The sequence below is a fragment of the Phoenix dactylifera genome, unplaced genomic scaffold (assembly GCF_009389715.1).
Source record: "Phoenix dactylifera cultivar Barhee BC4 unplaced genomic scaffold, palm_55x_up_171113_PBpolish2nd_filt_p 001648F, whole genome shotgun sequence".
NCBI lineage: Eukaryota > Viridiplantae > Streptophyta > Magnoliopsida > Arecales > Arecaceae > Phoenix > Phoenix dactylifera.
This window is the reverse complement of record NW_024068951.1, coordinates 19,414-37,599: the sequence shown is the minus strand read 5'-3', so window position 1 is coordinate 37,599 and position 18,186 is coordinate 19,414. Positions and strand designations below refer to the sequence as shown.

Sequence of the window (18,186 nt, the reverse complement as noted above, 5' to 3'; positions counted from 1 at the left end):
TTAATGTGAAGAAATGCGTGAGAACTTCCATATGCAAGCAAGGCAAGAAGAAACTTTATAATATAATACATTAACTTACAGTACGTTTCCCACACATGATTTTTGAGACATGACTTAGTATATGTTGTTTCTCCTTTTTTTTTCTGCATGCAGAATCACTGCAGACTCATCCTGAAAACAAGTATTAAAATCTTCGGGTTGTCCTAATGAGCAATATTCCTATGATCAAGAAGAATTCAAGTAGAAAATATGGCACCCTCCGGTTTATCAATGTACAGGTTCCATGATAACTTGGTATCAGATTGAAGGAAGACTCAAAAAAAAAAAGAGGACAAAACCGGGTTGAGAAAAAGCACAATTACCAGGAAAGCATTTCAGTGGAATCAGCTACATATCTGTGGCACAAGATATTTAAAGAAAAAAACAAAAAAGAGAGAGAAAAAAAAATTAACAAAAAAAGCTCACTCTGCAAAAAAAATTCTAAAATAGAAGCGGCAATGCTCAACCATTTAATCTATTCAACTACATCCAATTTATTATAGGTCAAGTTAGATTATTTGTTTCATAAAATCATCAAGTTCGGATCTAAATTTTTGATCTGATCGGATTTCAGTTACAGTCTTTAGAACAATATTGCATCCAATCCGATCTATACCTGCTCCGGCCCATCCCGACTGCCATTTCTTTTAAGATCAGATAGAATTAACAGTTGCATAGCTCGATACCTGCTTGATATCGCTCTCCACAGAGCAACCCTTGATGAATCTGCTTGATACCTGCTCGATATCTTTGGTATGCGAGCCAAACACTAAATATATGCGAGAACACAGGCGAAAACTATCTGCACAAATTGCAATTGGCCAATGAATGTTTTTTTTTAAGGGTCACAAACTAGAAGATCATGTGGAGCACCAAAAGAAACAATACAAGCAATGCAACCATTGCTCTCAGCACATGAAGCCTGTCTTATACATTCGGCATGACGACGAGGTATTTGATGCAGACTAAGGAGCACATGAATTCAATATTATTGCTTACAGGTACTTGAACCAAAAGAAGTCCTTGCGTTCCTTGTTTGGGTGCTCTGAGCATTAATCGAGCAAACAAAAGCAGCTGATGTGAAGATGAAAGAAATGACTGTCGTAAGCACAGAACGAAGCGCACAAAATAATTGAAAGCACCTCTGTGTACAATGAACGGAAACATCATTCCTATCACTATCAATATATCATCATCACGTTTTTTTTATTTTTTCAAATATATCATCTAGAGCAATAGATTGAAATAAAATCTATGACTTTAGAGAGGCTACAATATATACTAGCTCATGCTGCAATGCAGTCCAAGTGTCAACTTACATACATGACCAAACACTCGAAAGAAATAAACCTGCAAAAGATAGAAACTATATACTTACATTAGTATGAGAAGGCAACGTTTGTCAATTGATTGGCATACATCATGAAGGGTGCAACCCCTCCTATCTTAAAGTGCACTGACAATCCTGGACAAACTGATGACATTTGAAGCCTTAAAATGCAGGTGTTCCTCCCACAGAGACGAAGATTAAAGTGCATTCCCAGGTGCTCAAATATCTTCATCGATCACCACCAAGAAAGAAGAAAAACCTTCCAGATAACTGATGGCCACATGGAGAGACTGATCTATAGCAGGTCATCAAGTGACCAGAATTAGAGTTCTATGTCCAATATCGGTTATCATAATCAAAGATCATGAAACTGCTGTTCTCCCAAGACTTTGAATCCCTTTCAAGCTCTACTTCATTAAATGTCATGTGACTGTTGCTCTCCCAAGATTTGGATTCCTTCACAACCACCCTATCATCGAACGTCACACGTTTGTTGCCCTTCTTGGGCGTTGTTACTTTTTCCGTCTGCAAATAACATGAAAATACTTGGTGCAAATATTTTGCTAGTTATCTGATGAGGATTAAAAAGACATTCTGCTGTTCATTTTGAAAATAGAGAAGTGATAGATGAGAGGAAAGAAAGCTCACGTGACTATCGCTCCCCCAAGGCTTGGATTCCTTCCCAGCCACCCTATCATCGAATGTCACACATTTGTTGCTCTTCTTGGGCTTTGTTACTTTTTCAGTCTGCAGATAACATGAAAATATTTGGTGCAAATATTTTGCTGATGAGCATCAAAAAGACATTCTGCTGATCATTTTGAAAATAGAGAAGTGATAGATGAGAGGAAAGAAAGCTCATTGGCAATAAGATAAGTGATCTAATCAAGATGCCTAAGCTAAAAGACTAAAATGAGGTTAATTGAAAATCTTAATAAAATTAGTAGATCGCAATGTAATTCAATGTTTTACAGAAGGAACAGGGAAGATGTTTCTGTACATTACAACTCTGGGTCGGCATGATACAAGCCTAATCCTCGCTTGAATCAAACTTCGAAATAAAAAATGAAACTGCATCTCAACACATCTATTAAGACCAGATCAGGTTGCTTTAAGATTCAATGATTAATTAGGTTCTTTTTTTCAGGCAGACTGGATCAACAATTTGTCAGACACAATCTATAAGAAATATGTACATATCAAGTTAGTTAATAATACAGTAAAGAAACCATGCAAGAATTTAACAAACATTGTATAAATTAACAACCACATGAAGCTATTTAAGTTGTGATTAACAATCCAAATAGATGATGACTTACATAAAAAACTTTTCCTAACTGTTTGAGGAGGGTCCAGATGAGTATGAAAATTATATGGTAGTATCAGTTTATGAAGTCAGGTGGATTTGGATCAGGTCTCATGTGATCCATATCAATATATATTACGACAAGATCAAATTCTCTGGAACCTAGCAACATCCAAATGATTCTTGCTCAGACTAGACCCCATCATGTCAAGTTTTGGATCAAAAATAAGCAAATTTAATCCATTTGCATTCCTAAGTTAGGACCTCTGGTTTCAGCACTGAAAGAAGGGGAGTATGATGGCATACCTTGTTAATGAGCTTCTGAAATGCTTCTGGTCCATTTTCTTCAATAAATTTCTCCGCAGCTAATAAAACATCATCGGGCCTGCTGAATATGTCCTTTTTTCGAGGGACATACCAGATGTTGACTGTCTGTTGGTTTACAAACAATGGTCTCACATAACTCTGATAAACATATGCCGCACCACTGAAGTAAGGTAAGACCAACCAGCAGTTAAAGATCAGCTTTGCATAAGCCCAAAACGGAAGCCTGTACCAAAAAACCATACAGAACAACATCAACATAGTAAATTGTTGCATAATCGCAACATAAATGGGGATGTAACTGATTGGAACCAAAAATTATTATTACTTATTTATTTATTTTCAGAATGAGGATGCCACCAGATCAGGCTAGGGTGGGATTTGAACCCAGGTCACCGGTATCAACACCCAGTGACTTTACCAAGCTGGTTGGCTCCCTCAATATTCATTCATAATGTATCATTTTTTTCAGTGCAAAGTCCTTAGAAGCGCGCGCACACACACACACACATACATACATATATATATATATATATATATATATATATATATATATATATATATATATATATATGTATGTATGTATATGTATATGAAGGGCCACACTTCTACGATAAAAGGAAAACAAAGATAAGTTAAAGATCTATAAAATTAAATATTATTAGGAGTTATATTACAGTGCCATAAATTCATGTACAGGCTATTCTATTCTTCCACCTATCATCCAATAAGATCAACATTATCATTCATTCAATAAAAAAAATGCAGCACAAAAAAAGGAAGAAAGGAAGAAAAAACTTGGTACGATGTGAATGCCACACAATTCGTTAACAAATTTTGTTTAAAAAAATTACCGAAATTCTTGCCTATGCTAGTTGTTACATGACTGGCCACATCAACATTTGTGCCTTTGTGGCCTTCACTTAGCCTCAAGCTCAAGCAACAAATACCACTCATACGACGTTACAAATCGCAGCAATTTGTCAAAATGAACTTTTAATCAATCTCCATCTCTAACCTGTAACAGAGATCCAAATAACAAAGAGATGCTAATTCGCCGTTCTGTCTACTGATTCCGCTAAATAATCCTCTCCTTTCTGTAGGTTTACAAATGTAAATTATATATTAAACATCATAAAGGGCTGAGCTGTCATGCAAATCCGTGACAAATTTGGGGTTTGGATTGTTCATCATATCAACATGTCAAGCAAAATCAAGCATCAGCAAAACCAAAATGAAAAAGGAACAAAGAAAATTTAGTTATACAGGTCTAGCAAAAACTTGTGGCAACATCAGAAGAGCAAATACCATTCAATGACTTTTGCAAAAGTGAGCTCAAAGAGTGTAATTAAAGAATGCAACACCCAGTAGGTAAGCCATTGCTGATCATCAACAGAAGACTTAGTTTCTATTGCCTTCACTGAAGCATACCTATCAAAATCCCACAAGATTAATTGCATACTCATGCCAGATAAATTGACGAATAGTATAACAAAACACTCCAACATCTTCCATGAATAGATATAGGAATGCTACTTACAAAGGATACACAAGTGTGACCAAAGGCCTGCATGTGAAACAGGTAAAAAGAAAGTCAAAATATTAGAAAACCAAAATAAATGGATAACAGATAAATTCCTAAAAGGCTAATTTATAACAATTTTTTTTTAAAAAAAAAAAAGCAATTTTCAGATGATGATCTATAAATTGTATAGCTAGAATACAACATCGCTAAAATAGGAAAGATGCCCCTTGAAATTACCATTTTGACTGCTACTTTTTGAGATTCTTCAACATGGACAATCCTCATGAGTCAGTAAGAATCAAATAATCATACTATCATTCCAGCATCAAATCCACATAGTTAGCTTCCAACCAGCCCACATCTCATCATCATTAGAGTTCAAAAGAATCATACATTCATTAGATGAGATGGGTTAGGACGCAAACACCTTTTGGTAAATAACAAGCAGGAGAAAACATGTGATTGTGAAAATGTTGATTTTAAACTTTTAATACCCAGGATACACCTATAACAATGTGTTTGTCCCAAAGGATAAATATCGCTTTCAGAGACCATACAAGTCATAACGAATACTTGGTACTATATTAATACTTGCTAGCAAGGTCCACAAAACCGACCCACGCTAAATGGTTCAGGCTATTACTAAACCAAACTAGTGTAGAACTTGTTGGTTTGCTGGTTCAGCTCGAAACTCGGGCCAAACAGGTCTGACTAAGCAAAATCACCCAATTCTGCTAGCTACAAATCTATAATGCCTGGTTTCAGGCGGTGCCATCATTGGGAGTGAGAAAAAAAATGGTGGGAGCTATCTCGATATAGGATGCATATCGTACCATATTGAACAGTTAATGTACCACTATGATCCTATGTACCAACATTGTGAATCTTGCTTGCTAGTATCCTGATCAAATAAAAACAAAAGAAAATATATCGAATAAATCAGTAAGAAAAATTAGGTCAAAAAAGTAGAAAATATTGAGAGGGTGAGTCCTGGTGCAACGGTAAGGTTGCTCCACTGACCTGGAGGTTACTGGTTTGGAACATAGAAACGGTCTCTCTACACACGCTGGTAAGGCTATGTACATCTGACTCTCCCTAGACCCTGCAATGACCAGAGCCTCATGCACTAGGTAGCCCTTTTTAAGAAAAAAACTTAAAAACTAGTCCAAGTCTTAAGGAAAAAACTTAGCTTTGTCCTCTAGTTAAAATATCAAGCCCTCTTTCCTTGCATAGATGACACCTAAGAAAACTACGCAACAATGGTAATTTCTAATTTTTAATCATTATATATTATTAAAATTGCACATTTTTCTAAAAATTGAAAACATCTTTGCTATTATATGCAAATTACTTTATACCATTGCCCATGGTCCCCAAACCTCTCCCCATGCTGATGTGCTACAGTCTATCCATATGCAAGATGCTTTGTACATACCCCTCTTTAATAAAAGTACATCTCAATTAGTTTAACTATTGCTTAACATGAAAAAAACTAGAGAAATGAACCAGCTAAAACTGGGTGTGCATTAATCATACAGGAGATCACAGCCATGTGTGCTTCTCGCGTGCATTACATGCACCTAGCACTATCATAATAATATTATTTTTAAAGGAAAAGCATATATTTATATATGCATTTATATACATCCCAAGAATCCTTTATTTAATTTGCTCTTCTCCCCAACTTTTTCTTCTATTCTTTCCTTCTCTTCTTCTTTGGATATTCAAAAAGGAAGAGAAACTCACATGTTACTCAAAATGTCATCTAACAATTAAATAATAAGCTTGACGACCCAAGTAGGGCACTTAAATAAAACCTAAAGCATTCTAGAAACCTAAATTAGCTCAAAGCACTCCATACCATCCTAAACCAAATCAAACATACCAAAACCAAAACCATCAACTAGGATATAACAAACTAGTTATGGACAGTACAAGAAGAATCAACCTGTATGCCCAATACCTGTTCAGTATCTGGATTCATGCTCTATCCCCATTTTGGCAAAAGAAAAGAATGGTGGCATCTGAAAGCAAATCATGACAGGTTCATTACTTTTACTCTGAGACTATATATGTCTTGCAGCATACTCTATGCTGAGATACAAACTTACGACCTGGAGTGTCAAGCACTGCCCTAAGGCCCTATCGCCAGCTTCAAGGTTTTGTATACCACTTGACTATTTAAAAGTTGGCTGAAGTACTAAATTCTCTGACCTACTCAATCCACTAACACCAAAACCCATCTTCCAAAAAAAAATATCATTAGCTTACCTATGCCTTCTCAGAGTCAATTTTAACAAGGAAAAGGTTCATATCTTTTAATGGTAATAATAAGATATTGCCATCTTCCCTTGTTTGGATTCTTTCCAAGTCTATGGAAATTTTGAAAGGCTGCTTCTTGACTGCATGAGCTTAAAGTATGGATAATAAGGTATTCCTCCCAAACCACCAACCAAGATCTATGTTTCACTGCAAGCTCTTCTTTTCCTTAATTTGCCTTCACAATGAATCCAGCACCGATACATATAGGGTTAATGTAAAGCTGACGTCTTGGTCTTTCAGTTGTGCTCTATGGTCAAACGATTTTGAAGGAAAAAGCCTTTGATTGATATGGTGAAGAAAATTTAAGTCGGTGGACATATGATCATAGAACTTCATCTGATGAAATTTTAGTGTAACTTCCTAAACTCTCTTCTTTTTAGTTAAAGTGTTAAAGGCAGATTTTATGCATTATAGCAAGTCATCATGAATTGCTTCCATGAGAAGTCACTTTACTAGGTCATCTACCCTTGATTTGCATTAAAAAAGAAGTAAAAATAACATCAAAGGCTTTGTATCATTTATCAGTTCCAAATTTGCAGGAGGGGAAAAACATATTTATGCATAGAAGATACAAATAAAAAGAGTATTCAGAAAATCAAAGTTCATTATTTCGAGCAATACAATAAAGGCTAAAGTACTAAAGTAGAAGAACCGTGGGACAAGCCTGAGGTATAACAATTGAGACATTTTTTTTTCTGCCAAGGGCATTACAACAGATAACCAAAAATTCAATTTTTGGCACAACGAAACGAACAAAATGAGACCTTTACCTGTTTAAAAAAATAAAAGTAAAAAGAACACCTAAATTTCGGCCTTCTCCATCGAGAAGAAAGAACCGATCAGTGGTCTTCCACTATATGTCATCAGAGATCACCATTGTTTCTAGAAAAAAGAAGGGGGAAAGGAGGAGCTAAATAACTCTTTCTCTAATTCAATTTTATTAAAAAAAGAAAAGGCATCAAAGATACTTCACAAACCCAGAAGAAAGACAAAACCCAGATTACTTGAGCTATATTACTAAAAAATGTAAACTTTTCTGTTAAAAGTGGGAGAAAAAAGCAATGGAGGAGACTGAAACAGGATTCAAACAATAAAAATTTAGCACACAAGAAAACAAATGGATCGTTTTCTTTTATGAGCGTAATACGTACCCAACGAGAACATCGAAGTTCTTGACCACGACCTTAAGGAAAGATCCAGAACCCATTTGCTTCTCTGTTCTCCTCCCTTTCTCTTCCTCTCTTCTATTAGAGATCTTCTTTAGAGAAATAGAAGCGATTACTTGCTCTCGGTCTCAGTCCCAGAGCGACAACACAGCGGAATCTCCGACAAATGCACGCCCTTTTTTCCGCGAAAACACCTCCCAGGTCCTAATGCCCGACGAGCCCACCCTTCGCTTTTAGAGAGGAAAACCGAAAAGGGTATTTACCTATCACTGTCAAAATAAATAAAAAAAGAGTATATTTCTCATTCTTTAATCGGTGAAATGAGGCAGCGCAGTAGCCGTAGCCGGTGCTTTTTGGGTGGTTCTATATACACCCCCCTATTGCTCAGGACACCCCCCAAAAATTAAAAAAAAATTAAATACTCTCTACACCCCCCCATTTGCTAAGGACACCCCTAAAAAATTAAAAATTCCTAAATTCCTAAAAAATTGCTCTCTACACCCCCCAAACCCCCCCCACCCCGCTCTTCCCCTCCAAAACACCCGCCGGCTTCTCCCTTCCGCCCAAAAAACCTCGTCTCAAGCACCTCGCCGGCGGCCAAACCCCCTCCGTCTCCCTTTGAACTGTTCCGCCCAAAGCACCTCGCCAACGCCCAAAACCCCCCCGTTCCTCCTTCTCCCTCTCGTCGCCGGCATTCTGTTCGGCTGCACAGAGCCGGACAGAACCCTTCTGTTCGGCTGCACAGTGCCGGACAGAAGCCTTCTGTTCGACACTGTGCAGCCGAACAGAAGAGTTCGGTTGAGGGTTGCCGAACAGAAGGCTTTTGTTCGGCACTGTTCAGCCGAACAGAAGCCTTTTGTTCGGCGATTCAGTGCCGAACGGAGCACGAACCGTGAAAAAAAAAAAATTTCGAAACAAGGTGGAACACGTACCTTTGCGGCCGATTCTTCGTCCCAAATCACTAGTTACTTGTCCATGCTTCGAATGGGGCTTAAATCTCCTTCAAAAATCGCCTAAACGATGTAAATGGATCGGGGGGTTTGAGGGGTGTTTTTTTTTTTTTCTTTTCAAAACGAAACGGAGGAGGAGGAAGGGGGGGTGTACTGAGAAAATTTCAAGGACAATATGGTAATTACACTAAAGGTTAGTTTGGGTATTTTTTTTTTGGTTTTTGGGGGGTGTCCTTAGCAATAGGGGGGGTGTATATAGAACCCCCCGTGCTTTTTTGCTGCGAAAACGCATATGCCTCTCCTTCTTCCTACTATTACTAAGCTACCCCTTGGCTTGGCATTTGACAGCTGTCATTGGGGCTCATTGGCTCGTGATGCCTGGTTTCTCGTTGGCTTTTGCTGTGTACTCTGCAAAAATCATATGGGACGGACGCTGGAGAAGAAAAATATGCGGCAGATTTGTTATTTTGCATCTCTTAGTGCCCATCTTGAAGAACAAACCTGAGTCAGCAATTTTTGTTTACCAACTAAGTCATCAGTCTCGTAATGTTTAAACAAATAATAATAAAATAATTATATGCGGCACCCTTTTTTTTCACGTCAAGTTTTTTCATCTTTTTTTCATCAAGCTGTCTGTTCTGTCCATGAAAATTTCCTTATCCTTTTTTGAGTCCTCCTCCAATTTTTTTTTTTCTTTTTTCAAGAACTTTTACACTTAAGAGTTCATAGAATATAAGATGTGATATGTATATAATTTTTTATGTTAGACAAAACTAAAAAATTAAATACTATGTAGTGATATGGATAAACACTATATTTTAGAAATTATATATCAATTTACCTAAAGGAATATATTGGCTTGCTAAATAACTAATTTACTTGGTATGTATTATTTGGTCATGTAGTATATAGTAATTTCTAGAAACTGTGTAGATTTATTTAGAGGTGTGTCGGATTACTGCTGGGTATGTATCAATGAAGCTTTTAGTATGTATCAAGAAGTCGACGAGTGTATATTATCTGGTCATGTAGTTTGTATTGGTGAATAGGATGTTTTGGAAATCGTGTATCAATTTGCTTGTAGGTATGTATTAAGCTACTAGATGACTAATTTATTGAGTGTGCATCACCTTGCTGTGTATTGTATATTGAGAACATCATATTTAAAAACTATATATCAATTTATCTAGAGATATATATTAGCTTGCTAGATGATTAATTTACTTAGTGTATATTACTTGGCTCTGAATATCAATAAAAAGTATATTCTGAAAATGAAAAAAAAAAGTCTTGTGAGATTTTCTTCTTTTTTTTTGGTCTTTTTAATCTCGAGACCTACAACTCCATTAGTAGGAGAGTCACCGGCTTTTAGATTTCTTTTTTTTAAGACGGTCATTAGGGAAAACATAGCAAAAATAGGAAAGTCATCCTATAATTTTTTGTATGGTACCTATCCCATATGATTTTTGTTCCTAAAATAGAGTCATTTGAAAGGGCTCGCTCCCATTTCTTATAAAGGCGGATGCATTAGACATTATCCTTATAACAACATTTTTCCCGAGAGAGGCTCACTATATTATAATTAATTCAAAAATGAATCATTCAAGATTTGAACCTATAATATCTTATTGCCAAGCAAAAGAATATGATCAAGCTGCAGTTCCTGCCTACCTCCAGCCTTACTATGCTGTTCCACTACTTTTGTAAGCAGACAAGCAGAATTGTCAATTTATAATTTATTACTCTAAAAATTTGAAAACTACCTCTAGCAATATCTCCACCCAGACCAAACATATTAACTTTCATTGAAGGTTACATATGAAGCTGGGCAAAGTTTAGCAGGAACATTGGACAAGAAAATGGTGACCAAAGATCACATATAGTAAATGGGAAACCAGCCGCATGGAATCCGATGGTAGGCACAGAGATAGTGGGGCAGTAGACCGCGGTTAGAATTACATAAGGCTGGATTTGCATCTCAGCAACTCCATGGGCGAGGTACCAATGCAGCACATCATTCAGAAGGATAAGACAAAAACTACAGCAAATTTAGTAGAATGAAATCATGAACTCAAATTAACAGAAGCCTGCATTCAATAATGAACAGCAGAATGCCACTCTCAAGTCATAAACACTGTTTTTCCTTTTTCTGATAGCTCATGGACTGCTAATGGCACCATCATTTTTGAGTTGATGCCCCTTTGGGACTCTTCATCCGAACATTAATTCAGAAGACTAATATAAATTTACTGGTACATTTCTCGGTATCTCTCATTATTTATCTGAGGCTTCTTCCCTGCTGCTAGTTGTGCTGATGCTGCTGGTACTGCTTAGATGGTCTTCCTGTGCTGTTCTTGGAAGACTGGAAAGGAGCTGCCCCGGCCAGGAGTCAGATGGAGTTGGATATCTGGCATGTGGTCTACTCACATTGGAGGAAGGTAGGGACGGTGTTGGTGTCGTTCTGGACTCTGGAAAGAGCTGGAGCTCTTGGATGGGGGCAGCGTACACCGGCCTGATAACAGGCGGCCGCTGCGGCATCGGCAGCATGGTGCTTAGAGGCTGTGGCAGAGTGGGAGGACCCATGTCCATGCTGTTGGTCCATATAGAATCAGACTGCAGTCTCACTTGCAGCTCATTTTGAAGATCTGTAATTTCGGCCTGGAGGGCAGTGTTCTCGTCTCTAAGTTCATTTCTCTCGGCAGTAACCTGTTTAATATTCGGCAGAATTAGGAATCCAACATATACAAGACATCGTTAGATAAAATTACTAAAGAATAATACCATGTTTTTATTCATGTCCTTGTAATGCAAGCATTTCTAATAAATAAAATAATTTGCAAATAAAAGGGGGGAACGGCAATAAAAATTAGTTGAATTCAGTAAATGTGTAGCACTAAAAAGTAAAGAGATTGATCATTTGTTCACTTCCAAGCCATGGGCAGAAATTAGTTTCATGTCTTCTGATCAAGTTTTTAAGAGAGTAGGAACAGGAAAGTGCATAAAGAATGTCAGGAAAACATTTAAAGCATAAATGAATCTGCAAAGTGGATATTTTACTTGGGGCTCCGTCATCAACTTTATCATGTACAATCTGCATTTGTATAGAATGGTGGAGATTAATTCATAGACAAGGAGACATGTTTTTAAACTGGCAGGATTTTCTCACTGGTGCAAATAAATGATTCAACGAAGGGTTCGATCTCCGAAAGAAGTGCCTCAAGCTAATATGCTGCCCACAAAAGAAGCTTGTCCTAAATCGCCATCCATGGCAAGAGACTCAAATATATTTAGAGGAAGATATAAGAATGCTAGGGACACTTCAAATGATGCAGCCAAATCAGCAGGGGATCCTACAGGTTGGAAGACCCACAATAGTGGAGAACAACTTTAAAAATTGTCGAAATTTTGTGTTTCCATAAACTGATTCAGCAGTCTCCCAACTTCTGCAAGGATCATTCCACTTCTGCTGGCCCTATTCAATTTCCGAAATCTACCCACCATTACATACTGAACCATCCACCCATGATTTGGATACTCTGTCCTGCAACAGCAGGTTGCAAAACCTCCCTAATAACAAAAATTCAACCAGTTGGACAGAATCAGTATGGCAACATTTTGAAAGAGCTAAACTTTGCCCTCTGCACTGCATTGCCCCAATCAGCATCCTTTGTTTGTTTAGTATGATCTACCCATACCGATTTCGTACCAGCTTTGTCTTGGTAACTTCAATTCCATTAGCAGCTATCCATTTTCCATTTCCTTCTAAGTATGCCTACTTTTACCTTATACAAGAATTCATCATCCTGTAGCATGATCCCATTAGCCACTGTTCAAAGATTGCTGAAAAACATTTTGTTCCTAGCTCTCCATATCATCGACAGCCAATAGCTGACTTTTAGCATATCCTTTGATGTCTTCTTCTGCCAGTAGTTACATGCTGAATTTTGTGTGGCCCTTTCCAATAAGATGTTTTCACCAAAGCCTCTCAACTTTTAATGTACATTAAAAGAATTCAATCACAATCTCATTCATAATTGCGTTCACATTCATCCCCTTTTTCTTTGGTTTTCAGATTAACCTACCATGTTTTTTCCTTTCAAATTCCAATTACAAACGCAATTATTTGAAATATATAATTTTGTCCTGTGTTCCGCTAAGTTCATTTTTGTGAATGTGCCAATTGAAAGATCCTCTTCCTATTCTTAAGGATCGAAAATTAAGAAGAATTTGGAATCAAGATGAACATGGCAGGGACAAAAATTGAAATAGATGTGCAGCAAAATTAGGAAGTGGAGTGAGGAAAGATATAATTTGATGCACAAATTGAGGATAAAATAATGTAGAATTGATTGAAATGGAGTGAGCATGTATAATGAGAATATAAAGAGATTCCAGCAAAGAGAGGCGCACAAAGATGTGACAAAGTGTCTAGAAGAGGAAGTACCGCTTGTGGAAGTTGTGGAAACGAATTTGGAAAAACTTCTGGTAACACCAAGAATAGCACTTGGTTAGAATCTTTGGAAAGTATGGCATTGTGCAAACCCCTTCATTTGATACAAGGCTTGGTTACTATGGGTATGGTTATGATATGGCATTGTGCTGATCACTGTCAGATACCAAAATCCTAAAATTCACCAGACCAGTGAATTAAAGTTAGATAGCGTATTATGTGAGTAAACAAAAAAACCTTGATATATGAAATGGACCATCACATGAATCTTTCCTTGCAGATATGCAGTGATTACCTCCAACCAGCTATGCTATTACTAATCATGTGCCACTCACAAATTTGATACAGGCTCAAAGTACCATTGTGAAAATAAAAAAGCAGTGCTGAACAATGAAACTTAAGCCAATTTTTTTTGGTAAAGAACTCAAGCTTGATTTAGAAACTATATTAGCATTGATATATGCATATCAATAAAAACGCAATAAAAATACAACCTGTCTCCCAAACTCTCTGTTCTGATTGGTCTAATAAGAAAGATCTGAAACAATGACCAATAAAAGATTCTGTAGACAACAGATGTTTCAGCATGTTCTAATGATTAAAGCAGGAGTCTATCTTAAATTTAGAGGATATAATCAAGGAGGCAGAAACTCCCACTGGTAGCATATTTGAAAATTTTGTATACATTGATCTGCAGATATTTTTTTTCTTTCATGGATTTTCCTTATTCTCTTTTCTAGAAACAGCAAAGTTCAAATTTCTTTTGAAAGGGACTACTGAATAGAGTACTAAATATTATATGATTATTGTTTTTTTTTTCCAAACAAAGGCCACAAGAACCATTAAAGAGCATTATTGTTAGACATAAGCTAAACAAAAGCCAGGTTTGAGAAGCTTACATAGCTAGATTCAGTTAGCAGAGCAGTATTTTGCTTTCTAAGAGATTCCACATGGGCAAGAAGATCTCGCAGTATCCGAGAAGCATCACCCAATATGGTCGCCTTTCCATTGTTCTGTCGAGCTGGTTCTGTAAATAGAGACATTATGTTCATTTAAAAAGTTGGCAAAAAACTGCTTCTTAGATCAAGAACAACAGCAAATACATCAATATTGTCAAACAACAAAAGAGGATCATTTTTCAGAAACCATTTTTTTGGGTGATGTTCCCAGACACAAGGCAACACAGCAAGCAGTCCACTGTTTAAATGGTGGTTGCATTAACTGGCCAGCAGAAGTTGCAAACTCCCATGGTGGAAGATTTAGCATTTCCCCAGTGGGTACAATAACATGGCTAAAATGCTGACTACTGGTGAATATTAAATGCTGACAACAAAGCACTATATGAGATATTAAACTTAATTTATCCCGAGATACTCTCCTAATTTGCATTTCTATCATAATCAAAAGAAGCACCCAAGAAGGAACAACAGTAGTTTTACAAAGTAGTGTGCACCATGCATTTTCTATCCTCGGAAGGATTATAGAATTGGACCAGGCTCAGAACAATCTCAAATCATCAAAATCAATAAACATACTTAATATTGACATCATAATCATTGCCAGGTAGCTCATGAAGTCAATGGAAAACACGAAGCAAACAGGATAACTTTCCAGCAAGCTTCCATCTTAAAATATGTACATAGCACGGCCATGTCATACAAAATCAAGATATCAGACTTCAAATTGCATTACAAATGACATAGGAAAGATGAAGGTTATATGTCAACAATTTTCATCTACACAAATTTGATCATCATTAAAAATTTACCATGCATACTTTGATCCCTCCAGTTAATATCCATATTTCACTTTATGGAACATAACCGCTTTTGATAAGAACAGGATTGCACAATGTACATTGTATCCAGAAAATAGCAATTGAAATGGGTGATGCGTACCAAGAACATGACCCAGCTCAAGAAAGAGATCATTCAGCTGGTCACGTTTAAGTTTCTCTCTCTCAGATTTGTGTATTTTCTTTGGAATTCTTCCCTGATTCTTTTTGTTAGAGAGAGACCTACACCAAAAAAAAAAAATCAGATTATCATATACCATAACCAATGATATGACAACAGCAAATACATAATGGGTCAGCATGAATATGATGAATATAAGATGCCATCACTGAACATAGCCAAGAAAACAGAACAAAACAGGAAAGACTGGCAAGATTTATCAATAACCAGTTAAAGAACTCACTGCATGCTTAACTTATTGATAAATGGAAGTCGTTCTGCCAGTTCTTTTTGCTTTTTATATTTAAATACATTTACAAGCAATCAAGATTCAAATATATGGAGCAGCAAGCCTAAAATTTTAGAGCATGAAAGCAGATATTTCTAGTTGTGGTCAGCAAAAAGGCGTAGCTGCATCAAGGACAAAATAAAATTGTACCCATAGCATCTGCCTTATAATTGCTGCTTTATGACAAGATGAACCAAAGTTTGTCTAAATATATATGTAGCAGCACAATTTTTTTAGATTACAGCAGTCTTTTTTTGTTAGGGAATTCCTTAAATTCAAAAAATGAGTTATTTGTTAGCATCTTTTTTTCAAAAAGGGAAAAAGTATCTTGAACTCAATTATTAATTTCAGTTCCTAGATTATGTCACAGCCTCTTAGTTTCTGATAATCTTTCTTTTTTCCCCTTATGTCACAAACTCTAATTTTGAGACTGTTCCACCTAGAGAATGTCTCGTGATACATGAATCTGGCGACCAATTAGAAAGCTAACATCTTTTCCACACAGAATTTGCACTAGATGTTACTCATGCAAATACCAACTTGGTGTCCTATACAAAATCACCTGGTTAAGCATCGCAGTCCTGAACCGACACTTAACTCAAAGCCTTACCGTCCAAATCTAATAAGCCTCAAATTTTTGTCCATATCTCGGCCAAGCAAGGTACTGACATAAAATCCAGGTAAGACCAGCTTGACCAATGGTTTTTGTCATTTAAATAGCTTTGACGAACAAGTGTGTGGAAAATCAAGAAAAAATTTTATCCTTTTAGAATTAAAAAAACATGGGTCTGCTGCTTCATGCAGATTCTAACATGATATAACAAACAATATGGATGAAATGCATGGTAATTAATTATAACAAACCCGTCAACTGGCTTCTCAGCTGCGACGTTTGCCTCGTTAGCCATTGAAGAGGGGTACTTCGAGACCATGCTCAAGCTGCTATCCCTGAATCAATCCAACCTTTAAACAATTAGATCATATGACCCGAGGCATATCAGGAGACCAAGTCAACCAATTGCTTTTCAAAACCCAATAAATCCAAAGCACTGTCATTTACTTGAACACCAAAAATATACTTAATTGCAAGAACACACTCCGGTAGAACTATATACCAAGATCAATATAAGAAGAAGAGAAAATTCATAGTTATAGCAAAATTCCAATAAGCAGGCAAGATAATCTCGTTAAATCCCAGATAATACGATTTCATGATCCGAATTTATTTTTTAAAAAAAAGAAATAGATTTTAAGTAAAAAAAAGCATCAAAATTTGGGAGGAAAAACCGTGGGGAAAAATCATAAGAATTATGCATTAGATCTGCATGAGAAAACATGAAAACAAGACAAATCTAACCCCTTCCCTGACCTAAATCGCATCACAAACTTCACTCTAAAACCCTAAGTCGAAAAGAGAACAAGATTTCCTTCCATTAGAGCACACGAAGGTGGAGATCAGCATATACCTCGAGGAATTCGGAGATCGTGTCGGAGTCGAAGAAGAGGAGATCAGATTTTTTGTTGTTGGGCCTGAGCTCCTCGGGGAGCAATAGGTTTTATATTTCTGCTTCGAAAACATTGTCTACCCCGAAAGAAATTGCGACAACATATAGACCGGCTTATTCAAGAACTCTGGAAGGTGATTGGGTGTTTTGCCTTTAAAAGAGGCTCTATTTCCCGGCGACTCGTCATAACTCATGGGCTTAGACATGCTTTGGGGAGCTTGTTCGGGTAGGCGTAGCTTTGGGTGGTGGTTTCTATTTTCTTTTGGTAAAACTGGGTGCTGTATTTTGGCGTTTTGGGGGAAGTGTTGGGGATTGGGGGACGGTGGAAAGGAGTCAGAAACCACGAACGCGCGTGTGGCAAACACCCTCCCCCGTATCAGCCGTCGGACTCTCGGCGTGTGCTGCCACGTGGCTCGGGCTTGAATGATGGGTGCCTGTTATCTATAAGTCTATAACACACACACACGTGTGTGTGTGTCTCGGAATTTAGACCGGTCCATTGAACCTGATCTATGTAATAATTTTCTGACCGAGGGCAACGAACTTGGTATGATCCCAAGTTGGTGAAAATCCTCCGGCTGATAGTTCTATTATCCAGTAATCAACGCACCAATCTCTCACGACAAACGAAGATTGGTATAGTATGTGGAGCCATGCAGGTGATAGGCAAGTCCGATACACTAGTCTACCAAATCCCTACTGCTAATTTTTTTTTAAAATTTAAAACCAATCATCTTTGGTTGTAAGAAATTTGTACTCCAATTGATATTAATGGAGGTTTCCTCATTATATGTATCCTCTTTAAATACCATTGAGTTAAGTTTATCCCCTTTTTTTTTTTGGGATAAAAAGATGCATACCCGAGAAGGAATCATTTGTGCTGAGTTTGTTTTTTCTTTCTCTTTACGAGAGTAATTTGCCTGATTTATTTAAGAAGAGAGAAAATTGGATAAATCGCCATGATTCCAACCATCAAAGCATGATAAATATATCATTCATTTAGAAGCATCTAATTCTCCTTTCTC

The 18,186-nt window shown here is 37.0% G+C and overlaps 2 protein-coding genes across 8 annotated transcripts; both read right to left on the bottom strand.

Annotated features, from left to right (window-relative positions):
• Positions 1-79: 79 nt before the first annotated feature.
• On the bottom strand, positions 80-8,234 carry LOC103700506 (HVA22-like protein a). 7 transcript variants are annotated; one of them, XR_005510045.1, is made up of 8 exons: positions 7,998-8,234; positions 4,540-4,566; positions 4,308-4,430; positions 2,982-3,225; positions 2,018-2,116; positions 1,418-1,894; positions 1,039-1,183; positions 80-841 (listed from the first exon to the last, which is right to left on the bottom strand). XR_005510045.1 is itself a non-coding variant. In XM_008782442.4 (6 exons), the coding sequence occupies exons 1-6, from the start codon at positions 8,051-8,053 to the stop codon at positions 1,700-1,702; spliced, it is 744 nt and encodes a 247-aa protein (XP_008780664.2). In that variant the 5' UTR covers positions 8,054-8,234; the 3' UTR covers positions 1,215-1,699. The 7 variants fall into 7 exon arrangements, 2 of the variants coding, with proteins under 2 accessions (XP_008780664.2, XP_008780673.2); XR_005510043.1 differs by having other exon boundaries at positions 940-1,113; XR_003384479.2 differs by having other exon boundaries at positions 1,039-1,113.
• A 2,776-nt stretch (positions 8,235-11,010) lies between these two features.
• Positions 11,011-17,440, bottom strand: LOC120108930 (transcription factor BHLH062-like). The gene is made up of 5 exons (XM_039122644.1): positions 17,123-17,440; positions 16,521-16,604; positions 15,311-15,429; positions 14,312-14,439; positions 11,011-11,668 (listed from the first exon to the last, which is right to left on the bottom strand). The coding sequence occupies exons 1-5, from the start codon at positions 17,233-17,235 to the stop codon at positions 11,237-11,239; spliced, it is 876 nt and encodes a 291-aa protein (XP_038978572.1). The 5' UTR covers positions 17,236-17,440; the 3' UTR covers positions 11,011-11,236.
• Between the last annotated feature and the right edge of the window lie 746 nt (positions 17,441-18,186).

Coding starts and splice junctions, on each gene's coding strand:
- LOC103700506 (XM_008782442.4), bottom strand. CDS start 8,053: ATGGGTTCTGGATCTTTCCTTAAGGTCGTGGTCAAGAACTTCGATGTT. Junction 4,567..7,997: donor AACTTCGATGTTCTCGTTGG/GTACGTATTACG, acceptor TTTCACATGCAG/GCCTTTGGTCACACTTGTGT. Junction 1,895..2,017: donor CTTGGGGGAGCGATAGTCAC/GTGAGCTTTCTT, acceptor TGTTATTTGCAG/ACGGAAAAAGTAACAACGCC.
- LOC120108930 (XM_039122644.1), bottom strand. CDS start 17,235: ATGTTTTCGAAGCAGAAATATAAAACCTATTGCTCCCCGAGGAGCTCA. Junction 15,430..16,520: donor GCTGAGAAGCCAGTTGACGG/GTTTGTTATAAT, acceptor TTTTTGGTGTAG/GTCTCTCTCTAACAAAAAGA. Junction 11,669..14,311: donor TGCTAACTGAATCTAGCTAT/GTAAGCTTCTCA, acceptor AATATTAAACAG/GTTACTGCCGAGAGAAATGA.